We start from the raw sequence: 27,486 nt of genomic DNA, 5'->3' as shown, positions 1-27,486 counted from the left end.
AAATAACCCTGTCCACGCCTGTTCAGCGCTAATTTATCACTGTGTGTGTTTAGTGAATCCTGGCAGTAGTTTTCTAACACCAAAAGAGGGATTGCACTGGCACAAACTGTTCATAAATCTGTCCCTAAATGTCTCCAAACCTAATAATCCTTATCTGAACACATCAGACGTCTATGAGACGCCCTTATGGAGGTGCAGCAGTGAAGTGTTTGAGTCTATTTTAGGGTCAGGGTGTAGAAATTAAAAGGATAGTTCATAAAAAAATTTAAATTGTGTCATTTATACTCCAAACCTGTATGAGTTTCTTTCTTCTGCTTTCTTCAACACAAAAGAAGATATTTTGAAGAATGGTAATCAAACAGTCGAAGACAACCGTTGACTAGGAAAAAAAATACTATACACTGCAAAAAAAAGCTTTTCTTACTTAGTATTTTCGTCTTGTTTCTAGTCAAAATATCAAAAAATTCTTACATTAAGAAACATTTACTAGACAAATACAAATTATTGTCTTGTTTTGGGAAAAATAACTCAAAATGAAGAGAGTTTTTGCTTAAAATAAGATAAATAATCTGCCAATGGGGTTAGAAAAATAATGTTATTTTCTGTTTGAATTAAGATTATTTATCTCACCCCATTGGCAGATGATTTATCTTATTTTAAGCAAAAACTCTCTTCATTTTGAGTTATTTTTCCCCAAAACAAGACAATTACTTTTGCTTGTCTAGTAAATACTCCTTGTTTTAAGAATGTTTAGATGTTTGGATGAGAAATAAGACAAAAATACTAAGTAAGAAAAGCATTTTTTGCTGTGTAGAAGTCAATGGGGTCCATCGACTGTCTGGTTACCAACATTCTTCAAAAATATCTTCAGTAACACTTTACAATATGGCTGCACTAATCTGGATTAATTCATGCTTAACTGATGCACAGATAATCATGAATTAATGTATTTCTAATGGTGAACTAACCCATTTATTAATGATTACTGCATCAGCAACTAATGAAGATTCATCATGATTAATAGATCAAGTCATCATTAAATTGTTATTAGTTTAATGTGTCATAATGTATTAATTTCCTATTAACATATTGTATTAACTAATAATGTAAATGAATGTGTTAATTACCACAAGGGGTCAAAGTCATGCATTTCTACTTCCAGTTGTCTGCTTTAATTAATCATGAGCTAATGATTTATAAAGGTATCATTATGTCATGACTTTACTTTTCGGGGCACATGACTATTAACTAATTCAAAATTAATTAAAAACCCATAACTACAATTACATATCACTTAAAGGTGCACTATGCAACTTTCCGTCCACTGGAGGGCGCCTATTCTAAACAAAGGTGTAGTTTGATGACGCCAAGTGTGAGCGCAGTATCCTGGGACATGTGGTCTTCACCTCACAGCCGGTGGGAAATAGGACTCGGGCAGAAATCATGTTGATGGATGCGGTTATTAACGTTACTGTAGTGAAGCAGAGCAGGACCGAGTGTTGAGGAGCTGAGCACGGCCGCTGGAGCGATTGTTACACACACACACACACACACGGCTCGCGAGCAGCGGGACTTTTATTATGACGGGACGGGACACAGTCTCCAGGCGCGAGCACTTCCGCTCTTCCGGTCATGATTATGAGGTAAAGCAGCTCTGTTTATCATATTAGACACATTTAAGTGTGTTTAAAATGATGTTCTGACGTTCCTCTGTGCGTTCGCTCGGCGCTGCTGTGACATGTTCACACTGCTAAGAGTAAAGCGCTTCTGCAGAATAAAACCGAGCGTAACGCAGATATGACGCGATTGACAGGCGACTCCCTCAAACGCTATGCTGACACGTCCCGCTCCTGAGTTAAAATAGCAATTTTCTCACAATTTACAAATAGTTGGACACATTTGGGATATTGTAAGTACTTGGCCTAGTGGTTTTTGGATATTTTACTGCAAAAATACTACATAGTGCACCTTTAATCAATTAGTTAATAGTCATGTGCCCCAACAAGTAAAGTCATAACATAATGATACCTTTATAAATCATGAGCTAATGATTAATTAAAGCACGTTAATTAAAATTATTAGTTAATATAATATGCTATTAATCAGTTAATACACGACATATTTAAGTAATAACAATGTAATGATTACTTAATCTATTAATCATGTAATCTTCATTAGTTGCTGATGCAGTAATCATTAATAAATGCACTGTAAAAAATGATTTAGAAAAAAATAAAATTGAGTTCATTGAAATTGAAATGTTGAGTTAATACAATGAACATTTTTTGAGATTCGACAACCTTTATTAAAATATTATTAAAAGATTTTGTAAGCATATTGGGTAATTGTGTGTTTTATTTGTGATGACGCAGTGAAACATGACAAATAGTGTTATTTTCATGATTTATCCAAAAAAAAATGTGGTTCAGATACAATAATATTTTGAGTTTCTATTTATTAAATCAAATTCCTTCATTGTATCAACTCAAATTTTTAATTTCAATAAACTCAAAATTTTAAGGCAATCAGGTTACTTACTTTTTTAAGTTAAACCAACAAAAAATGTTTTACAGTGTGGGTTAGTTCACCGTTAACAATACATTAACTCTGTGTTAATTATCTGTGTTCATTAAGCATGAATTAATGCATATTAGTGCACTCTTATAGTAAAGTGTTACCATATCTTCTTTTGTGTTCAGCAGAACTAATAAACACATTTTTGGGTGAGTTATCCCACTAAAATGTTGTAATATTAATAGCAGTAGATATGAATGGGAGCATGCATGAGGAGGTGGTGCTCATCGCCGCACTTCTCCCAGTTTGTCCAGCACCTTCAGGCCTTTCTCCTCGTAGTCGGCTCGGGACAGCCAGAAGGACTCCTTATCTTTCATGATGTTGGCCAGCACCGCACCGCCCATAAACACCATGTGTTTGCGCCGCGGAGGGTCTTCGATACGGATTTTGAATTTCTGCGGTAGGAGAGAAAACGTCTCGCTTAAAGCAAAATTCATTTCAGACTAATTCAAGAGTTGCATTTCTGACATGGAGACTTAATATTTTCAAAATGCAATATTTAAAAGTTTCTTTACTGTGGGCCAGTACCTTCATTTACATGTCAGTCCCAGCACTCGCTTGCTTTTCAAAGGCCTTTGTGATGGAAATGGCTCACCTGGGGCCTCGTGTTTTGTACACAGAATGAGTTTTGGAAAAGTGCATTCATCATTCATGCATATTCGCATAATTAGGGTGTGGGGAAATAAATAGATTTCATGGTAATCAGTTAAAAGTTATATATTGAATTTGGTGAATCTTATATCAAGTCTTTTTAATTTACAAGATAAATTTATTTGAAAACAAAATTGCATGAGACATTAAGACTTCTCAGAGAAATCTAGAAATAAGTTTTATTTTTTTACTGCTCCAATCAGTGTTATATATATTATTTATATACTAGTATAGTATTTATTCATTTTTTAAATTAGCTTTTATTTTTATATTATTTTCAGTTTTCATCTTAGTTAAAATTTTTATTATTTATTGTATAATTTTATTTTATTTTTTAAATATGTCTATAGCTTTATTTCATTTTTAGTTACATTTTAGTAATTTAAGTAATTATACTTAAGCTTTATGTACATTTATATCAGTTAGTTTCCAAAGCAACATTTCTAATTTAATTTTACATTTTTTAAACATTTTATTCCAGCTTTATTTCAATTACCAAAATTGCATTACTTGTAATAGTTTTAGTTAGCAAACGCAAAATCCCGTACACCATTGCTGATTAGTTCTTTTCTTGTTTTAGGCACAAATATGAGGTTAATGTTTTAGTTAAAGGTTAGGTTGCACTTTATTTTAAGGTGTATAAGTGTACAAGTAAATAAATTATGCATAATCACAAGTAACTAACCCTAAACCAAAACTCTAACCCTCTAAAAAAATGCTGGGTTGTTTTAACCCAATGTTGGGTCAAATATTGACTAACCCACAGAGGTGGACAGTAACTAAAGCCCCGTTTCCACCAAAATTACCCGGAACAATTTGTACCAGGAACTTTTTTACAGGAACTTTTCTCCCCCCCAGACCTGCAGCTGTCTGCGTTTCGACCGCGATAAAGTTCCGAGAAGATTAGGCAAATTAGTCCGGTGATGTAGGACTGCGCGCGACTGCTCCTCCAAATCAGTGAAGGACAAGTAATCATTTGTGTGTGTAACGTTACCGATTGAGAGATTTAGTGAACTGTTTACATGAGACGTTATCTAAACCGATCTGGTGTTTACATGTGATGACTTTCAATCGCAATCATTTTGTCACATGCAGTTTGTCTGCCGCACCAAAAATGTCAACGCTGTTTTCTCCAGCAGCTGGACTGTGTTAACTGTAGCCATAGCAACTCTTAACGGCCACCAGGACTAATACAGTATTATTTATAGCTATTTGTTGTAAAGTGTAATAATCATCTCAGAAAAAAAAATCTTCTGTCAGGCGCAGTTAAAGTAAAAACTGCCTGGGGCAATATACGCTGTGTCATTACTCCAACATTATCTTCATAATTTACGAAATAAAAAGTTTACCCCTCAGAAAAATGTACTTTCCTCTCTTGTCAACATGAGCGCGGCGCGCGCCGTCACGTCATGTAAGGACACACACTTAAAAGTAATCGGTCAGGTCGTTTACATGGTGAAAAAAAATTAATAACGAGTATGGAAGAGATTCAAGCTTTGCTGCTTTTGCTGGTTATGTATAGGTTTACTAAAGAGGTAATTGACAACGACAGAAAAGAGCACTAATATGCAGATTCAGCAGCATGCAGCTGCAGCATATTCAGAAAGCTTGTAAAGCTAGATTTAAAATGACAATGTATATTATTATCAGCTATTACGGACATTGCACGTGAGATGGCTGAGACGACCGCGCGCCACCAGACAGAGAGCAAAGACTGATATTTACTGAACGCAGAACGAACCTCGCAAAAGACTTTTAAAAATGCCGGTTGAACTGCGTGAGCTCAACCAATCAGCATGTTCAGCGCCCAAGTCCCGCCCTCGAAAGTTCCTGAACTTTGAAAAAGTACTACCTCGCGAGCAGGGCCGTTTGGAGGGGGAAATATTTACCCGGAACTTCCATTTTACCCTGGTTCCTGCGGTCTAAACACACGAAGTACCACCCAAAGTTCCTAGTTCCTGGGTAAAGTTCCTGTGGTGGAAACGGGGCTTAAGTACATTTATTTGAGTACTGTACTTAAGTAGACTTTTTGAGTATCTGTACTTTACTGGAGTATTATTTTTTCTGGAATCTTATGACTTTTACTTCACTACATTTGAAAGACAAATATGGTACTTTTTGCTCCACTACATTTCTATCTAGGTCGAAAGTTGTTTCTGTAGCAGCTCTGAAAGTCAGAGGATGATTTTTTCCTTCTTTAAAAGGTTTTTTGGTGTTGTTGTTTCTGACAGTCTGTCGGGAATCGCTCTTATAGGGTCATATACATTTCCCCAACTTTTTTTGAACACTGATCAGTTCATAGCAAAATGTAAAAAGACGGTTCTCAGGCACAGTGTGCACCCATAGCCATACTTTGAAAGTATGTTTCAGTAAAAAAATAAAATACATCAAGATTAGTTTAGTTGGCATACACTTGGTGCATGTCTTATAAAATATAAAAAATATACACGTCTGGGAGAAAGAGAAGAGTAAAGTTGGGAGAATATCAGATGTGTATCAGTGTATTGGATCCGTGCATTTGGCCTTAAAGTGACAGCAGCTTTGTAAAGAACCTTGTAACTTATATACAAGTATTTAAATGAGTTTAAGTTAGCCGTTAGTATGTCAGATGGAGCATCACTGACTGGCTTAAACCATGATGGTATAATGTGCATTTATACAACAATAATAAAATAATGCATTGGCATAAAAAAGGAAATTTACTTTTATACTTAAGTACTTTTTAAAACAAATACTTCTGTACTTTTACTCCAGTAAAAATCTGTTTTTACAACTTTCACTTATAACGGAGTAATATTTGACCAGTAGTACTTTTACTTTTACTCAAGTAATAGAGTTGTGTACTTTGTCCACCTCTGCTAACCCAGCAATTGGGTTGTTTTAATCCTGCGGTTGGGTTAAATATTTGCTTAAGACAACCCAGTCGCTGGGTTAAAACAACCCTATTGCTGGGTTAGTCCATATTTGACCCAACATTGGGTTGTTTTTTACCCAGAATTTTTTAGAGTGTAACTAACTCTATAGTAAGTACATGTAGTTAAAGGGATAGTTCACCCAAAAAAGGAAATTCTGTCAAAGAAACTCAAACAGGTTTGGAACGGCTTCAGAGTGAGTAAATGATGACAATTTTCATTTTCGGGTGAACTATCCCTTTAATTAATTATTCAATGCTTATTTGTGAAAGACAGAAATCCTAGCATAGGAATCGGCATTAGCAGCTTACAGAAAGTTTGTCAGTGTCTCCCTTCAGCACTCTCTCCAGATAAAGCTGCTTAATTTCGCGCTCCAAACGGGACGGAAGCCCCGGGTACATGGTGGTTCCCCCGGACAGGACGATGTGCTTGTAGAATTCGGACCTGCAGATGGACAGCAAGACATGAAGCTCACCGGAGCACTCCAGGTGAAAACCAATTTAATTTCTTAATCAGAGACATCTGTGGCATGCTGCATGACCTCAGAAGAAATAGCTTTGCTTGTATTTAACCTGGAACATTCCTTAAAAAATGTACACTGCAAAAAATGCTTCTCTTACTTAGTAGTTTTGTCTTGTTTCTAGTCAAAAATATCTTAAACTTCTTACATTAAGAAACATTTACTAGACAAGTAAAAATTATTGTCTTGTTTTGGGAAAAGAAAAATAATGTTGTTTTCTGTTTGAATTAAAGGTAGGGTAGGACGGACTGATCTAAAACACTTTTGTCCAAATTTCGGCATTAAATTTGTTTAAACTTTCTTTATATGTCAATACATAATTAAAATGTAAGTTCTCTGAAAAGGAGAGTATAAAAATCGAGTGACTCTAGACTTTTTAATGTGCAATAAACACCGCTCATTATTTTTGTTCGGGCACGAAACAAATGATTGGCTTGGGCGACTGTCACTCTCTCTCGCTACCATGGCGACCACCGCTTTCACTACAGGATCCGCCCACATGCGCGCGCTCGTTTGATTGGAGCAGTTCAAGAGGCAAGAAACCCAGGCAAAATAATGGCAGAGAAAGAGCATTCAAAATTCACAGTGCAGGGTTTTACAGTCAGCGAAGGCAAACAATGCAAAAAAGGAAGACAGTACGAGAAAAGGCAAAGCACAGAAAGTCTTTGGATAAACAAAGAAATCAAACGCGAGTAAATATCTGCGTGGCTTTTCAACGATGGTGAGAACTGAGGGACCTGAAAAACGACTCATTGCTGGCTGTATTTCTGCTGGACAGCTAATCTTTCATTTTGATTATAAATTTTTTTGATTTATGTTTTCATGAAGCATGTATCAAGAGCACATGAAGCTGCCTAATATAGCTAATAACATTACTTAGCATAAAGTTACAATATTATACACTTAGTTATTAGTAGAGATAATAAATACTCAATATGCTTAGCTCAAGTTGATCGCTGAATTTCGCAAAATTAACTTTAGATAACAAAATGCATGTGTAAAAGCTAGTACATTGCATCCAGGAACGTTTTTTAGAGCTAAGTGAGCTTTAGCTGCTGATCAACAATGCTTTCATCATGGAGACTCTTACATGCAAAACACAGTATATGTTATGAATCTTACCTGAAATTCATCTTCATCACAGTATAACTGATGTTATTGGAAAAAACATGATGCTACCCGTTTTCTTTGCCTTATAAATATAACTAGCTCGTTACCAAATCAAACAAAAATATATTTTAAACTTTACCATTCTAGCTTGATAGTGAGTACTAAAAGACGTCTTATTTGTTTATATTCATACTGATAAAGTTCGATTTTTTTATTACATGTGATTCTGACATGATGTCACTACATGCATTGCACACTGCTCGTCTGAGGTAAATAATGCGTCTTCCAGCTGATTGGTCGGTGAGGCGCGTAACGCGAGTTCATGTGTTTTGGGGGCGTGGCTTTGGAAAGAGCCCAGAAGGGAGAAGGTGGAGTGAATGGAAATAATGAGCTGTCTTTAAAACAGTCGTGAGAGGTCTACAGACACGCATTTTTTATACTTTCTTTTTCAGAGTACTTATATTTTAATTATGTATTGATATATAAAGAAAGTTTAAACAAGCTTGGAAAAAAAAGTTTTTTAACCAATTCCTACCTTTCCTACCTTTAAGATTTATTTATTTATTTTTTACCCCATTGGCAGATTATTTATCTTATTTTAAGCAAAAACTCTTTTAATTTTGAGTTATTTTTTCCCAAAACAATACAATTACTTTTGCTGGTCTAGTAAAGACTTCCTGTTTTAAGAATTTTTAGATGTTTGGACTAGAAATAAGACAAAAATACTAAGTAAGAAAAGCATTTTTTGCACTGAAAAGTCTATGATCAAAAAAGTGAGGTGATTAATATCCTAAAGGTGCAGTATGTGATTGACATCTAGCAGCTGAAATGGGAACTGCAGTCCCTCGCCCCCTCCTCCTCAGACTCGATGGGTTGCCAGATTGAAGATGCAAAACTGTAATCTCTGAGTTTGTTTGTGAGGCTTCCATCGCTGTGTTTTCTGCCAATTGGCAACCCAGGGTGTCGAAATACTGTTGGGTAAACTAGCAGTGGGCAGGGTCACACAGACCAAAACAAAAACAGACATTCTGAAACTGAACGCACATTTCAAACTAGCATTGTTTTTCAGAGAAACGAGTATTTAAATTTATATATATGCAGACAAATAAGGCCATGTTATTTTTATTCTTTAGTACGCTCAAAAAAAAAATACATACTGCCCCTTTAAGACATTTTTCCACAGGTGGGACCAAGTCATTGTTTTGTGCGTCACAAGTATTTGAGTTAATGTTGTCAAATTCTAAATCGAGACCCAAGTCCTCAAATTTGGGACTCGAGTCCGAATCATGCGACTGTAGTCCACAACCCTGTATTTTGATTCCCAAATAAATGTATCTTAAATTAAGTTAATAAGAAATAAATTAAGTTTTGCAATTAAATGTATTGAAAAAAAAAATTCCCATTGTAAATAGAAATTTATGGAAGCTTGTTTTCGTCATGGAATAAAACTATGTAAAAGATAATTGCTATTTTTTTCTCACAATTGCGAGAATTCTCAGTAAAGAAGTTAGAATTGCAAGAAGAAGAAAAACGTATGATATTCTGACATTTTTTCCTCACAATTCTGACTTTATAACTCGCGATAGAGTTTATATCTCGCAAATCTGACTTTATAACTTGTGAACACGACTTTATCTCACAAATCTTACTTTATAACCCGCAAACGCGACTTTATCTCACAAATCTTACTTTATAACCCGCAAACGCGACTTTATCTCGCAAATCTGACTTTATAACCCGCAAACGCGACTTTATTTTGCAAAAGTGACTTTATCACAAGAATCTTACTTTATAACCCGCAAACGCGACTTTATCTCGCAAATCTGACTTTATAACCCGCAAACGTGACTTTATCTTGCAAACGCGACTTTATCTCACAAATCTGACTTTATAACCCGCAAACGTGACTTTATCTCGCAAATCTGACTTTATAACCCGCAAACGTGACTTTATTTTGCAAAAGTGACTTTATCACACGAATCTGACTTTATAACCCGCAAACGCGACTTTATCTCGCAAATCTGACTTTATAACCCGCAAACGTGACTTTATTTTGCAAAAGTGACTTTATCACACGAATCTGACTTTATAACCCGCAAACGTGACTTTATCTCGCAAATCTGACTTTATAACCCGCAAACGTGACTTTATCTTGCAAACGCGACTTTATAACCCGCAAACGTGACTTTATCTTGCAAATGCGACTTTATCTCACAAATCTGACTTTATAACCCGCAAACGTGACTTTATTTTGCAAAAGTGACTTTATCACACGAATCTTACTTTATAACCCGCAAACGCGACTTTATCTCGCAAATCTGACTTTATAACCCGCAAACGTGACTTTATCTTGCAAACGCGACTTTATCTCACAAATCTGACTTTATAACCCGCAAACGTGACTTTATCTCGCAAATCTGACTTTATAACCCGCAAACGTGACTTTATCTTGCAAACGCGACTTAATCTCACAAATCTGACTTTATAACCCGCAAACGTGACTTTATCTCGCAAATCTGACTTTATAACCCGCAAACGCGACTTTATTTTGCAAAAGTGACTTTATCACACGAATCTTACTTTATAACCCGCAAACGTGACTTTATCTCGCAAATCTGACTTTATAACCCGCAAACGTGACTTTATCTTGCAAACGCGACTTTATCTCACAAATCTGACTTTATAACCCGCAAACGTGACTTTATCTCGCAAAAGTGACTTTATCACACGAATCTTACTTTATAACCCGCAAACGTGACTTTATCTCGCAAATCTGACTTTATAACCCGCAAACGTGACTTTATCTTGCAAACGCGACTTTATCTCACAAATCTGACTTTATAACCCGCAAACGTGACTTTATCTCGCAAATCTGACTTTATAACCCGCAAACGTGACTTTATCTCGCAAATCTGACTTTATAACCCGCAAACGTGACTTTATCACACGAATCTTACTTTATAACCCGCAAACGCGACTTTATCTCGCAAATCTGACTTTATAACCCGCAAACGTGACTTTATCTTGCAAACGCGACTTTATCTCACAAATCTGACTTTATAACCCGCAAACGTGACTTTATTTTGCAAAAGTGACTTTATCACACGAATCTTACTTTATAACCCGCAAACGCGACTTTATCTCGCAAATCTGGCTTTATAACCCGCAAACGTGACTTTATTTTGCAAAAGTGACTTTATCACACGAATCTTACTTTATAACCCGCAAACGCGACTTTATCTCGCAAATCTGACTTTATAACCCGCAAACGCGACTTTATCTCACAAATCTGACTTTATAACCCGCAAACGTGACTTTATCTCGCAAATCTTACTTTATAACCCGCAAAAGTGACTTTATCTCGCAAATCGGACTTTATAACCCGCAAACGTGACTTTATCTTGCAAACGCGACTTAATCTCACAAATCTGACTTTATAACCCGCAAACGTGACTTTATCTCGCAAATCTGACTTTATAACCCGCAAACGCGACGTTTTCTTGCAAAAGTGACTTTATCTCGCAAATCTTACTTTATAACCCGCAAAAGTGACTTTATCTCACAAATCTGACTTTATAACCCGCAAAAGTGACTTTATCTCGCAAATCTGACTTTATAACCCGCAAACGGGACTTTATCTTGCAAACGGGACTTTATCTCACAAATCTGACTTTATAACCCGCAAACGGGACTTTATCTCGCAAATCTGACTTTATAACCCACAAACGGGACTTTATCTCGCAAATCTGACTTTATAACCCGCAAACGGGACTTTATCTCGCAAATCTGACTTTATAACCCGCAAACGGGACTTTATCTCGCAAATCTGACTTTATAACCCGCAAACGGGACTTTATCTCGCAAATCTGACTTTATAACCCACAAACGGGACTTTATCTCGCAAATCTGACTTTATAACCCGCAAACGGGACTTAATCTCGCAAATCTGACTTTATAACCCGCAAACGGGACTTTATCTCGCAAATCTGACTTTATAACCCGCAAACGGGACTTTATCTCGCAAATCTGAATTTATAACCTGCAAACGCGACGCTTTCTTGCAAAAGTGACTTTATCTCGCAAATCTTACTTTATAACCCGCAAACGTGACTTTATCTTTCAAAAGTGACTTTATCTCACAAATCTGACTTTATAACCCACAAACACGACTTTATCTCGCAAATCTGACTTTATAACCCGCAAACACGACTTTATCTCGCAAATCTGACTTTATAACCCGCAAACGAGACTTTATCTTGCAAATGCAACTTTATCTCGCACATCTGACTTTATAACGCACAAATGCGACTTTATCTCGCACATCTGACTTTATAACCTGCAAACACGACTTTCTCACAAATCTGACTTTATAACCCACAAACGCGACTTTATCTCGCACATCTGACTTTATAACCCGCAAACGCGACTTTATCTCACAAATCTGACTTTATAACCCGCAAACGCGACTTTATCTCACAAATCTGACTTTATAACCCACAAACGCGACTTTATCTCGCACATCTGACTTTATAACCCACAAACGCGACTTTATCTCACAAATCTGACTTTATAACCCACAAACGTGACTTTATCTCGCACATCTGACTTTATAACCCACAAACGCGACTTTATCTCACAAATCTGACTTTATAACCCACAAACGTGACTTTATCTTTCAAAAGTGACTTTATCTCACAAATCTGACTTTATAACCCGCAAACGCGACTTTATCTCACAAATCTGACTTTATAACCCACAAACGCGACTTTATCTCGCACATCTGACTTTATAACCCACAAACGCGACTTTATCTCACAAATCTGACTTTATAACCCACAAACGTGACTTTATCTCGCACATCTGACTTTATAACCCACAAACGCGACTTTATCTCACAAATCTGACTTTATAACCCACAAACGTGACTTTATCTCGAAAATCTGACTTTATAACCCGCAAACGCGACTTTATCTCGCAAATCTGACTTTATAACCCGCAAACGGGACTTTATCTCGCAAATCTGACTTTATAACCCACAAACGTGACTTTATCTCGAAAATCTGACTTTATAACCCGCAAACGCGACTTTATCTCGCAAATCTGACTTTATAACCCGCAAACACGACTTTATCTCGCAAATCTGACTTTATAACCCACAAACACGACTTTATCTCGCAAATTTGACTTTATAACCCACAAACGCGACTTTATCTCGCAAATCTGACTTTATAACCCGCAAACGCAACTTTATCTCGCAAATCTGACTTTATAACCCGCAAACGCAACTTTATCTCGCAAATCTGACTTTATAACCCGCAAACAAGACTTAATCTCGCAAATCTGACTTTATAACCCACAAACGCAACTTTATCTCGCAAATCTGACTTTATAACCCGCAAACGCGACTTTATCTCACAGATCTGACTTTATAACTCGCAAATGCGACTTTATCTCGCAAACATGACTTTATCTCGCAAATGCGACTTTATCTCGCAAACATGACTTTATCTCGCAAACATGACTTTATCGCGCAAACATGACTTTATCTCGCAAACATGACTTTATCTCGCAAATGCGACTTTATCTCGCAATTCTGACTTTATAACTCAAACGTGACTTTATCTCGCAAATGCAACTTTATAACTCTCAATTGCAAGAGAAAAAAGTCAGAACTGTAAAATAAAAAGTTGCAATTACGTTTAGAATTTTTTATTCCGTGGTGAAAACAAGCTTTTATAATGTCTCCAAACTTGTTAGCTGAAGAACATTTTAAGAAAATAAAGGTCCAATTACTGGCTATAAGATTCGTTCAGAAAAGTGTCTTGCAGAGAGTCACGCATTAAACGTCTCATAACTGACAGTGATGGTGTTGAATTATTCCTGACCTGAGGTCAATGTCCGCTGCCTGGATGGTGTTGAAGAGCAGCTCGGCCACACCAACTCCCTCCACGTTAATGAGATGAGGCTGGAAAAGAGCCTCCGGTGCTCCAAACCTCTCGCCTCCAACCATTATCACCCGTCCATCTGGTAACTGCGTGAGGGAAAGGTCAGGAAAAATCTATTATATGTTGTGAGGAAGGCAGTCAAGTTTTAAGTCCACATCCTCACCCTACATGTTTTCTTTTTCTATAATCCGTTAAGATTTAATGCTACTTCAAAGTCATGGTGACACGTATGAGCTCTAATAGCAGCTCTCTGGTGCCTCCTGTAGGAAGTACTGATAAGCGTTTGATTCATGAAGCTTTTAAACCTTTGCAAATCAACAAATCTTTTGTTTTGAATCAGTAGTTCAGAGCGTATACGTATATAAAAATTAACTAAACTAATCCATACTGTGGAAACACAGTACACTAAACTTTGCATAAAGCTTATTGCTCCGTCCATGTAGGTGTTTTTTGGCATTTTTGGCTTCCTTTTCACCAGCTGTTAGTGTATTACCGTGTAGGACTCCACCAGGACGGTGGTCTCGTTGGCCAGTTTCTGTTCCTGCTCAATGTTGTAGCCAACAAAACACAGTTTCTCCTTCATCATCCGCACCGTCTCAAAGTCTGCTGTGTGGTTGAAGACGTAGCCTCGCAGAAGCAAAAGCTAAATAAATAGAATATCATTATTTCAGCTACTCCAGATGTCTAATTTTTAACCAGACCACAACTGATAATTATGGAAGCTTGTTTCCGCCAATGAATAAAATTGAGTTTATATCTCACAATTCTGACTTTATATCTCGCAAACGTGACTTTATCTTGCAAACATGATTATCTCGCTAACGTGTATCTTGCAATTCTGACTTTATAATTCGCAAATGCGACTATTTTGCAATTGAACTCTCTCGCTAACGCAACTTTATCTTGCAATTGTGACTTTATAACGTGCAAATGGGACTATTTTGCAATTGAACTCTCTCGCTAACGCAACTTTATCTTGCAATTCTGACTTTATAATTCACAAATGCGACTATTTTGCAATTGAACTCTCTCGTTAACGCAACTTTATCTTGCAATTCTGACTTTATAACGCGCAAATGTGACTATTTTCCGCAAATGTTACTTTATTTTACAGTTCTGACTTTGTAACTCACAAATGCAACCTCGAAAGCATGACTATTTCACAATTCTGACTATATATCAAACGGGACTTTATCTCACAAACGCAACTTTATCTTGCAATTCTGACTCGCAAACGCTTCTTTCTCACAAATGCGACAACGTGACTATCTCACGAACGCGACTTTATCTTGTAAACTTGACTTTATCTTGCAATTCTGACTTTATAACTCACTAACGCAACTTTACCTCGTAATCCTGACTTTATAACTTGCAAACGTTATTATCTCGCAAACGCAACTTTATATTGCAATTCTGACTTTATAACTCGCAAATGCTTCTTTCTCACAAATGCGACAACGTGACTTTATCTCACAAACGCGACTTTATCTTGCTAACGTGACTTTATCTCGCAATTCTGACTTTATAACTCGCTAACGCAACTTATAATTCGCAAATGCGACTATTTTGCAATTGAACTCTCTCGCTAACGCAACTTTATCTTGCAATTGTGACTTTATAACGTGCAAATGGGACTATTTTGCAATTGAACTCTCTCGCTAGCGCAACTTTATCTTGCAATTCTGACTTTATAATTCACAAATGCGACTATTTTGCAATTGAACTCTCTCGTTAACGCAACTTTATCTTGCAATTCTGACTTTATAACGCGCAAATGTGACTATTTTCCGCAAATGTTACTTTATTTTACAGTTCTGACTTTGTAACTCACAAATGCAACCTCGAAAGCATGACTATTTCACAGTTCTGACTATATATCAAACGGGACTTTATCTCACAAACGCAACTTTATCTTGCAATTCTGACTCGCAAACGCTTCTTTCTCACAAATGCGACAACGTGACTATCTCACGAACGCGATTTTATCTTGTAAACTTGACTTTATCTTGCAATTCTGACTTTATAACTCTCTAACGCAACTTTACCTCGTATTCCTGACTTTATAACTTGCAAACGTTATCTCGCAAACGCAACTTTATATTGCAATTCTGACTTTATAACTCGCAAACGCTTCTTTCTCACAAATGCGACAACGTGACTTTATCTCACAAACACGACTTTATCTTGCTAACGTGACTTTATCTCGCAATTCTGACTTTATAACTCGCTAACGCAACTTTACCTCGTAATCCTGACTTTATAACTTGCAAACGTTATTATCTCGCAAACGCAACTTTATTTCGCAATTCTGACTTTGTAACTCGCAAATGCAATCTCGAAAACATGACTATTTCGCAATTCTGACTATATATCAAAGGAGACTTTATCTCACAAACGCAACTTTATCTTGCAATTCTGACGTTATAACTCGCAAACGCTTCGTTCTCACAAATGCGAAACATGACTTATCTCACGAACGCGACTTTATCTTGCAAATGTGACTTTATCTCGCAATTCTGATTTTATAACTCTCTAACGCAACTTTACCTCGTATTCCTGACTTTATAACTTGCAAACGTTATCTTGCAAACGCAACTTTATTGCACAATTCTGACTTTATAACTCACAAAGGCGACTTTATTTCGCAAATTTGACTATCTCGCAAGTCTGACTTTATAACTCGCTAACCCAACTTTATCTCGTAATTCTGACTTTATAACTCACAAACACAACTTTATCTCACAAACGTGACTTAAAAATTGAATTATTACTTTATAACTCACAAACGCAACTTTATCTCACTTATGCAACTTTATCTCATAATTCTGACTGAAAACTGACTGAAACGTGATTATCTCGCAAACGCGACTTTCTCGCATACGTGACTTTATAACTTGCAATTCTGCCTTTATAACTCACAAACGCGACTTTATCTCGTAATTCTGACTTTATAACTTGCAAACATGATTATCTTGCAAACGCGACTTTCTCGCAAACGTGACTTTATAACTTCCAATTCTGACTTTATAACTCGCAAACTTGGCTTTATCTCGCTAGTGCAAATTTATCTTGTAATTCTTACTTTATAACTTGCAATCGTGATTATCTCGCAAATGCAACTTCATCTCGCAAACGTAACTTTATAACTTTCAAACGTAATTATCTCGTAAATGCGACTTCATCTCGCAAACATAACTTTATAACTTGCAATTCTGACTTTATGACTTGCAAATGCGACTTTATCTGATATATCTTTATTCTGCCTTTTTTTCTCGCAGTTCTTACTACTTATATCAGAAATGCAAGAATTAAACTTGCAATTTAAAGAAAATAAGTCAGAATTGTAAGAAAAAGTAACGGTAACCTTTTTTATTCTTTGGTGGAAACAAGCTTCAGCAGAAAACCATTGACCTAGATTGATCATTTATAATAAAACAATAATTATATTTAATCTTTTGATGCATTTTTAGATCCGTTAAGAAAATTTGTCTGCATATGGTTCAATAGAAGTTGAAAGGGTTAGTTCACTCAAAAATGAACCATTACGGTTTCAATCCAGATATAAAGCAGCACAACTGTTTTTAAAACTGTGATAATTATCAGTTAAGTTTTTTTGAGCAGCAAATCATTATATCTGAATGATTTCTGATGGGTCATGTGACACTGAAGACTGGAGTAATGATGCTGAAAATTCAGCTTTGATCACAGGAATAAATTACATTTTACTATATATTTACATAGAAAACAACTGTTCAGAATTGTAATAATATTTCACAATTTTACTGGGTTGTTAGGGAAAATAAAAATATATTTTGAAAAACATTGGTGTCCAAAATAACATTGTATGGACATTTTTCGGCCCCACTTTATATTAGGTGGCCTTAACTACTATGTACTTACATTCAAAAATAGGTACAATGTACTTAATGTGTTAATTTTGTATTGCAAAGCACTTTTGCTGATATTGAGGTGAGATACAGGTAGAGTTAGGGACATTTGTGGTGTGGGTCAGTTTAAGGGGGTTAGGTGTAAGGGAAGTGTCAAAAGTGTAATTACAAATGTAACTACAGAAATTAATCACAGATGTAATTACATACAGGTATTTCGGTAACACTTTAGTTTAGGGAACATATTCACTATTAACTACAACTTTTGCCTCAATAAACTCCTAATTTACTGCTTATTAATAGTTAGTAAGGTAGTTTTTGTAGCGTTTAAGTTTAGTTATCGGGTAGGATTAAGAGATGTAGAATAAGGTCATGCAGAATAAGCCATTGATATGTGCTTTTTAAGTACTAATAAACAGACAATATCCTAGTAATATGCATGCTAATAAGCAACTAGTTAATAGTTAATAACTGAACCTTAAAATAAAGTGTTACCGGTATTTTTTAAAATGGAAGTACAATGTAAAATCACAATAAGTGCATTGTATCAAATGATTCATTGAAATGTTAGTACATAGTAGTCAAGGCCACCTAATATAAAGTGGGTTCCATCATTCAAAGGATAAAACAGCTTTGGAACGACATGTCATTTTATCATTTCTCATCCCCTAGTTTTCACGGTGAGAACAGAAGGAGGATGTCACCTTAATCAGATAGCGTGTGATGTCCCGTCCGGCGATATCTAGCCGGCGCGTGAGGTGAGGCAGAGAGAAGCCCTCGTACACGGGACAGATATGAGTCACGCCGTCCCCAGAGTCGATCACCACACCGGTTAACAAACCTGCCGCGGGAACACAGCACGAGTCAGCCATGCGCTCATTTTCAACACCTGAAGCCCAAGTTATACTTCTGCGTATATATGAGTGTACGCTGTAGGGATGTTAACCGATGGTTGACCGTATCAACGTTAACCGATCAAAGTTGTCGGTTAAAAAAAAAAAAAGTAAGTTAGACCTGCCTTGGCCGGTGCGTCTTTTAGGCATTCTGAAGGTGCCTTTTTTATCCATTGGTTTTATCGTGTTGCAGTTTATTAGACAACATTCCCCATAAGATGGGCTTACATTTGGAAATATATTACATCTGCATTTCAGTGGTAACACATAAGGTGTTGATCATCGTCTTTCTTTATTATTGTTAGCACTTCCTCAAACTAAAGCGCCGTCTCTTCGGAGCTGTCCTTTTCTTAAATGAGCCGCGGTAATGTTTCTAATGAGCTTCTAACGCTAGACAAATGCCTTTATTTTCAATGCGATCACCTCGTACCCAAACCATTTCGAAACTAAGGAGCCATTTGTCCTCCGATTACAAACAAGCTCCTCGGCGCCCCGTTAGTGGGACTCATGTTTTGCGCTGTAGGGGATTTTAAAAAAGTGACGTGAGTGGAAGGGAGGCGGCGGCGCTGGGACAGTGCGTGTGTGAGAGCGGCAGGACAGTGTGTTTGTGTGAGAGCGGGAGGACAGTGTGTGTGTGTGTGTGTGTGTGTGTGTGTGTGTGTGTGTGTGTGTGTGTGTGTGTGTGTGTGTGTGTGTGTGTGAGAGCAGGCGGCAGAGAGATCATAGAGAGATGTGACAGAGTTGTGAAATTGCTGGTGCGGCTCGCGGCTGTTATTTCAAATAGCGCAGCATATTTTAATCTAATCGTTAACCGGTTTCAACCGGATAATGAGGCTCGGTGGTCGGTCAAGAAAATGTTTAGTTTTCACCATCCCTAGTACGCTGTAGCTACCGCGATCTCTCTTGAAGCCAATACGGAAGTGACTTAAACTGCAGCTCATCGACATCGACTGGCCACTAGGGACAGACTCCAGAGGGAGCAGAATCTCATTGAGCCCCGTGTTAAAATGCCCAACTTTACAGCAGAAAAAAACATGTTTACAGTCTGGGACAAATTGTGGTTTTGGTCTATACGGCTAATTTTGGCCTTCATGACGACTGTGAGGGGGGTGAATGTTTTTATAACTCATTCGTTTACATTATATAAAGCCTTAAAGTTCTGCATAATTAAGGGCGTGGCCACTTTGATTGACAGGTGGAGAGCCATTTATCCGCCGTCTGTAAGTCATCGCATCACCTCAGCTCTGCCCACGTTCCGCCTCTGTGCCCATTTTCTGTTATCCGGCCGTGACCCCCGATGACTCTTTGCTAAGATGGCGACGGCCAGCTCGTCTCTACTTTACGCTTCAGAACGGCTCTTCATAATCCTATGGGTGACGTCACGGACAATACGTCCACATTTTTTTACCGTCTATGGTCTCAAACGCATGCAATGACAGTATCAACAGGTCACTTCTTCTTCGGCTTTTGCCGTGAGAATGGGGGTTTCCATTAACATGCCTGTGGACACTGCCCACTAGCGGTCTGCATGTGTAATTGCATATTGACGCGGACAACAACGCAGAAGTATAAATGAAAACCAACACGTAACTTGCGGCGTAGAGGATGCGGCGTAGGTCCACCGCTGAAGTGTAACTGTGTGTTCACACCGCCGGCGGCGAGAGCGGCAAGGTGGCCGGAAGGCATTCATTTTCAATGGGAGCCGGCGGCGAGCTCCGGCAAGATCGGCGCGGCGCGGCGCGTCTTGGACAATTTGGCCGTCGAACTTTATGGTGACGAGGGAGTTCGACGGCAACCAATTGAAATGTAGAAGTGCTCCGCTCGGGAGAAATCCAGAGAACGCAGGCCTATAATCTTTGGTTCCGACCACATTAGTTCCCAAGCAAAGGAGAAGTTGATCATTGCTGTGCGGGTTCCCTATCATTATGACGTGTTCATTCATAGTGATCTGTAATTTGTGAAGAAGTCACACAACACTATTTTATAGGCGCTAGAACGCTCGTTTTTCGGCGGGTTTGCAGTTCATTCTTACTTTCACATTTAAACGATTTCATGAGGTTAATTTATACCCTACTTGTGGTCAGTATATCCATCAACATGCTCGTTTGATTTGCAGCCTCTTTAAATACAGTTTAAAAAAGACCAAGCATTCGATCTACGTCAGTGCGGCAGCGCGTCCACAAATCTTTCTACAGCGTCGTTGGCAGGGTGATCTAATTTTGACGCTCTCACTGACGGCGGTGTCAACGCACGGTACACTGCAAAAAATAATTTTCTTACTTAGTATTTTTGTCTTGTTTCTAGTCCAAACATCTAAAAATTCTTAAAACAAGAAGTATTTACTAGACAAGCAAAAGTAATTGTCTTGTTTTGGGGAAAAATAACTCAAAATGAAGAGAGTTTTTGCTTAAAATAAGATAAATAATCTGCCAATGGGGTGAGCTAAATAATCTTACAACATTATTTTTCTTACCCCATTGGCTGATTATTTATCTTATTTTAAGCAAAAACTCTCTTCATTTTGAGTATTTTTTCCCCAAACAAGACAATTACTTTTGCTGGTCTAGTAAACACTTCTTGTTTTAAGAATTTTTAGATATTTTGACTAGAAACAAAACAAAAATACTAAGTAAGAAGATCATTTTTTGCGGTGTGAATCGGCCTTTACCCTGAGCGTAGAGGGTCAGCACGGCCTGGATGGCGATGTAGATGCCGTGGAAGCGGTAGGTCTCGAACATGACCTCTGCGATCTTCTGCCGGTTCTTCATTGGGTTCATGGGCGGCTCCGTCAGCAGGACCTTGCTGTCAGGAGGGCTGATGTCGAGCCGCTGCGGGCCGAAAGTGTGGTCCCACAGGTGCAGCATGTCCTCCCAGCTGCGGACTATCCCGTTCTCCATGGGGTACGAGATCTCCAGCATGGAGCGGCATTCGCTCGCCTCGTCGCCCACCATCAGATCCTTAGAGTCAAAGTGGACAGATTATTGAATGTTTTGGAGTATCAAACTCATTTCATTATTTTGATTTACTTTAAAAACAGAATTCATTTGTGAATTAAATTAAGTCTAAAAAAATCCTGTGATTTCGTCATCGTTTCCCGCGGTTGGGTCCGAAATGTAGTTTTCGAGTACGGAAAGTAAATTACTGAAGCGGTACTTTTGTTTTTTTCTAATTATAAGTTGTGTTTCTCGTTTCATGTGTCACTGTAATGATCACTCTACAGATTATTTATTGCTGTTACACATCCTGAAGGTTTGTCTTTTCAGAGTTTTTCAGTATAAAAGTAAATCGTGCTTAAATATCAGGACTTCCTGTCGTGACGAAAGTAACACTTGTTACTTTTGTCCCACTTTTATATATATAATGCATATTATGCTAATTAAATTTTCATATTGTTCATATTGTTGTAGAAAAAAATTATCAAATAGATTGACGTTGCAAAAAAAAATATTCTAAACCTACAAGTTTGTATTGTCAGGTTATATTTGAAAGCTATTGATAGACCACACTTGTGAGTTATTGATCAGAGTAAATATATATCTCTGTCTAAAACATTTTCTTTTAAAAAAATTCTGAAAAATGGTACTTTCGCCCCTGCTCTCCTGGAATGAATCTCACTCAACTCATATAGTACAGCAATCAACAAATTTTTTTTGTTTTAAATTTAGATCTATAAAGCTATAATAGAGTAAAAATGTGTGTATATATATATATATATTGTGGTTACTAATGTTAGATACCGATGTATCTAAATAAAAGATACATTAATCTGAATATGAATAAATAAATTACATGTTTTTACAGGTTTCTTGGTAGATTATAGTATGTGTCAGTGTTATTTTAGTATTATATATATATATATATATATATATATATATATATATAGTTATATATTATTTATTTATTATATTTTAGAATGTATCTTTATTTTATATTTTAGTTTAAATTTGTCTTTTTTTTTTTAAAAAAAATTCAAAATAGCTTTAATTTATTTTAATTCACTTCTTGTTTTAGTCCATATACAATTTATTTCAGCTATAGCTAGTATTTTTTTAGCCGGAACTATATATCTATCAGCTGTATTTCTATTATATATGATGATACCAATAACAAAACGTGTGTGTGCGTGTGCGTGTGTGCGTGTGTGTGTGTGTGTGTGTGTGTCATTCCCTGTTTATGTGTGTGTGTGTCATTCCCTGTTTGTGTGTGTGTGTGTGTGTGTGTGTGTGTGTGTGTGTGTGTGTGTGTGTGTGTGTGTGTGTGTGTGTGTGTGTGTGTGTGTGTGTGTGTGTGTGTGTGTGTGTGTGTGTGTCATTCCCTGATGGTGTGTGTGTGTGTGCCTTTCCCTGATTTTGTGTGTGTGTGTGTCATTCCCTGATGGTGTGTGCCATTCCCTGATTGTGTGTGTGTGTGTGTGTGTGTGTGTGTGTGTGTGTGTGTGTGTGTGTGTGTGTGTGTGTGTGTGTGTGTGTGTGTGAGCCTGTTTATGTGGTTTATGAGGACACAAATTTGTATAACTACATGGGTATTACACTGGTATTACTCTATAAATGTGGTTTATGAGGACATATCAAATGTCCTCATAATTCAAATGGCCTTAAAAACATACTAAATGATGTTTTTTTGAGAAAGTAAAAATGCAGAATGTTTCCTGTGATGGGTAGGTTTAGGGGCGGGGGCAGTGTAAGGGGATAGAAAATACGGTTTGTACAGTATAAAAACCATTTCGCCTATGGGGAGTCCCTGTAAACCACATAGACCAACATGTGTGTGTGTGTGTGTGTGTGTGTGTGTGATGGGTAGTACAGTTATGGTTACAATACGGTTTGTACGGTATAAAATCTATTACGTCTATGGAGAGTCCCCACAAAGATAGTGAACCAGACATATACCAGACTATGTCAACACCTTTTATGTGAAATATCTTATTCAGGACAGCACTAAATAAAAAAAAACATGCATTTTGAATGATCTCTTATTTTGTGTGATGTTTTGTGATTCAGATTCTGCAGGGTGTGTGTGTGTGTGTAAACGTCTGACTCCCATTGGAGGCCCGGATAACTCACCTTGATCTCTATATTCCCAACTTTGGTGTCTGACCGAATGACGGGACGTCCCACCAGGGCTGGGAAGATGTGGTCGGGGAAATTGGAGCCAGCGAAACCACACTTGACAAACTGTGAGAGAACGAGGGGTGAGAAAAGATCAAACTCAGATCAGGGCTCCAGACTGCCACCAAATGGTTGCGTTTTGCTACCAAAATTTGAGAGTGTGCGACCAGCAAATTTGGGCGTGCTTATTCAATATAGATCACTCCAAATACTTGCTCTCTAGAGTGCTATATTAGCTGACGTGACACACATTTTAGGACCCCCTTGAAAACGACATGATGCATCTCAAGGGGTTTATCCTTAAAGAATAAAATTTGTTACATGAGATCTATTTAACCAATACCGTCACATTTTTATTTGTTTTACAGTTTTTATAGAAGTACGACTCAAACGTAATGAAGTCATTTTATTTAAAAGAAGAAACCTGTTCAAACATACATGATACAAACCCAAAACTAGTGCTTATACTGTGTACAGTAATCATTTAACCATCAGCCTGCGTTATCACACCGTTTTCATTACACTGGTAAAGTGTATATTTCTTTCTTTCTGCAAATATGCCAAACTACACGAGCCGAGCTCGACCTGTTCGCTGTCAGTATCGCTTAACAACCGGTTCATTATGTTAACTTCACGAACGCGCGTGCACCAGTTCATTCAGTCCGTTCATCAACTAGATCTCTCGTTCAATTTCAGTTTCAATTAATTTATATAGCACTATTAAAAACAACTGACACAATGTGCTGTACAGAAAAATAATTAAACATAGGATAATATTCAAAACATGAAGAAAATAAAACCACAAAAACAACAACATTCAAAACAGATCAATCATGAATTATAAGCTATATCAAATAATAATGTCTCTAAAGGGTTAGTTCACCCAAAAATGAAATGTATGTCATTAACTCCTCTCCCTAATGTCGTTCCTCACCCGTAAGACCTCCGTTCATCTGCACACACAGTTTAAGATATTTTATATTTAGTCTGAGAGTGTATGCAAGTGTATGCACACTATACTGTCCATGTCCAGAAAGGGAATAAAAACATCATCACAGTAGTCCATATGGGACATCAGTTAGTTCATTAGAGTCTCTTGAAGCAGCGATAATACATTTTGGTCCAAAAATATCAAAAACTACGACTTTATTCAGCATTGTCTTCTCTTCTGCATTTGTGTTCAATCCTCAAATAAAGATTCAAACGGTTATGAATCAGCGGATCGATTCATGATTCGGATCGCGGTTCAAACTGCTGAAACCACGTGACATTGGTGATCCGAATCATTGATCGATTCACTGATTCATGGCCGTTTGAATCTTTATTTGAGGGACACGGAAGAGAAGACAATGCTTATATATATATTTTTTTTTTTTTGGGACCAAAATGTATTTTCGCTGCTTCAAGAGACTCTAATGAACTAACTGATGTCCCATATGGACTACTGTGATGATGTTTTTATTCCCTTTCTGGACGTGGACAGTATAGTGTGCACCTGTGTTGCCACAGTTACTTTGAAAAAGTAATCTGATTACTGATTACTCCTTTAAAAAGTAATGTAGTTACTTTATAGATTACTTGATTTTAAAAGTAACTAAGTAAGATTACAAGTTACTTTATCAGTTACATTCAGCAGCTGCCGACAACAGCCCTGCCGCCTCAACCGTCAACACAACCATTTTTGCCAACACTTACTTTATTGGAAGTGCATTTTTAACAGTAACGTCAACAATGTATGTCCTGACATTTTAAGTTGAAATAAAAAAATATATATACTGAAAAAATACTCTCTCCGAGACGTAAGAAGAAAGCAAATATATATATATTTTTATTTTTTACTAACATAATAACTTTTAATCTAACTTTACTCTACTCTAAAAACTTTAAACTTTTTTAACTTTTACTCTATTACTATTACTGTTAAGTAATAGTAATATGTTACTATTACGAAATGTATGAGTTAATGACATACATTTCATTTTTGGGTGAACTAACCCTTTAACTGTGATTAAAAAATGGATAATGTGGGAGCAGTTCTAATTTGCATAGGCAGGGTATTTCAGAGTCTAGGAGTGGCTACGGAGAAGGCCCGGTCGCCCCCGGATTTTAATCTAGTTTTAGGGACCGCTAAGAGCCTCTGATTTGCAGACCTAAGATTCAGACTCAAAAGTATTCGTTCCCTGAATTTAATCAAATCACATGCTCCGTCACATCTCATACTCGAAACGCTGTTGGCTCGAGATTCTCATTCTTTGAGTATTTATTAATGATGCAGTGGAAATTTAGCCTAGAAATCTAGACGCACCCTAGCGGCAGCGAATCTAATCTGCCCGTGAGTGTCGTCTAGCAACTCTCAATACCCTTCTGAGCTGTATTCGTCTAACTCTTGCCGGGCCAATCACATCGTGTATAGAGTCGGTGGGCGGGGCCATAATGACGACGGCCGAGTTGCGTTTGTGTGCTTCTAGTAAACACAGAAACTGGCGAACGGCGGTCTTTCGAATCAGCTTTGACTGCGATTCTGGAAGACTTGGAGTTAAGCTTTTCTCTGAGAAAAGAACAAAGAACGGCACTGAAGTCATTCTTAAAAAGGGAAGATGTGTTCGGAGTTTAGCCGACCGGATACGGCGAATGTTTAATCTGTCAACAAGCTCTGCTTCACCTTCGTTGCTCTGGTTGGTGTAGCGCTATCCTATCGCGTGCAGAGGGAGTTGAAAGACAACCGTTTATCCGCCCCTCAGATTGAGCTGTCAATGGAGAGTTTCCAGACCAGACATCTGGATGTGGGTCCGGCTTGTCAGGCTAGTGGAAATTAGCATGCTGGTTTACGGTGTGCACCCTACATTGCTCGGTTTGATACTTCAGACACATGCGCACGGCTCGAGTGTGACTGCGCTCGATTATTTGAAGAACCACATCTTCCCCAACTCTCGTAAACTTCCCTTTACTTTAGTGAAGTGTCAGGTCAGTGACCGGTTCTTGACGTGGTAAAGCACAGCCGAGTTTAAAGCACTTCCTCATCTGTGGCCAATAACCGTGTATCTTTTCCCCTGCCACCTTTTAAGGTGAAGTGAGAGTTGTTCCCTGCCAGACGTGTTCGGACAGATTGAAGCAATGCAACAGGCCCCTGCACGAGCGCACTTCAGGCATTCGGCACCCGCAGACGCACGTCTGGAAATAGTTCCTTAGATCTCATTTACACTGCAAAAAAATGCTCTCCTTACTTAGTATTTTTGTCTTATTTCTCGTCCAAACATCTAAAAATTCTTAAAACAAGAAGTATTTACTAGACAAGCAAAAGTAATTGTCTTGTTTTGGGGGAAAAAAACTCAAAATGAAGAGAGTTTTTGCTTAAAATAATCTGCCAGTGGGGTAAGAAAAATAATTTTGTTTTCTGTTTGAATTAAGATTTTATTTTTTTTACCCCACTGGCAGATTATTTAGTTTATTTTAAGCATTTTTTTTTTCCAAAACAAGACAATTGTCCAGTAAATGTTTCTTAATGTAAGATGTTTTTGACATTTTGACTAGAAACAAGACAAAAATACTAAGTAAGAAAAGCATTTTTTGCAGTGTGGCTTTTAAAAAATGAGTTAAAATCGGTTAAAACACTTTCAGATCAAAACAACTTTCCTTTATCATTCATTTAAACACAGTTATTAGTGTTCCTGCATGAATGTTCAGTCAGCGGTTTGATGGCTCACACACAGTTTTATCCCCATTATGAGTTATGTGAGTCTCTTACCCCAGTGCCATTGTCACACACGACCACTTTCCTCCCGCCGCTGTCCATGCTGCAGTGTTTCGGATGAAGTGCAGGGAAACCCACACACACAGACACACACCCGTCGGTCTCAGGCTGTTTTGGTGAAATGAGAAACAATGG

The 27,486-nt window shown here is 37.5% G+C and overlaps 2 protein-coding genes across 2 annotated transcripts in view; one reads left to right on the top strand and one right to left on the bottom strand.

Moving 5' to 3' along the window:
• rin1b (Ras and Rab interactor 1b) overlaps window positions 1-27,486 on the top strand; it is a 111,083-nt gene that overhangs the window by 70,667 nt on the left and 12,930 nt on the right. The gene's annotated exons all lie outside the window — the stretch shown is intronic.
• Window positions 795-27,486, bottom strand: zgc:101810 (uncharacterized protein LOC493612 homolog). The gene is made up of 8 exons (XM_067447292.1): window positions 27,346-27,486; window positions 23,556-23,666; window positions 21,161-21,449; window positions 18,304-18,440; window positions 14,206-14,355; window positions 13,653-13,798; window positions 6,449-6,581; window positions 795-2,969 (listed from the first exon to the last, which is right to left on the bottom strand). The coding sequence occupies exons 1-8, from the start codon at window positions 27,391-27,393 to the stop codon at window positions 2,799-2,801; spliced, it is 1,185 nt and encodes a 394-aa protein (XP_067303393.1). The 5' UTR covers window positions 27,394-27,486; the 3' UTR covers window positions 795-2,798.

Source organism: Pseudorasbora parva, chromosome 1 (assembly GCF_024679245.1).
Source record: "Pseudorasbora parva isolate DD20220531a chromosome 1, ASM2467924v1, whole genome shotgun sequence".
NCBI lineage: Eukaryota > Metazoa > Chordata > Actinopteri > Cypriniformes > Gobionidae > Pseudorasbora > Pseudorasbora parva.
The sequence above is the reverse complement of the archived record's forward strand: the minus strand, read 5'-3'. Positions and strand labels throughout refer to the sequence as shown.

Bases quoted from the DNA above. Each gene is read 5' to 3' on its own strand.
- zgc:101810 (XM_067447292.1), bottom strand. From the start codon at position 27,393: ATGGACAGCGGCGGGAGGAAAGTGGTCGTGTGTGACAATGGCACTGGG. The intron at 6,582-13,652 runs GTCAGGAATAAT...GTCCATCTGCAG, and splicing joins GCAGCGGACATTGACCTCAG to GTCCGAATTCTACAAGCACA. The intron at 2,970-6,448 runs GTAAGCTGCTAA...CTCCTACCGCAG, and splicing joins GAGACACTGACAAACTTTCT to AAATTCAAAATCCGTATCGA.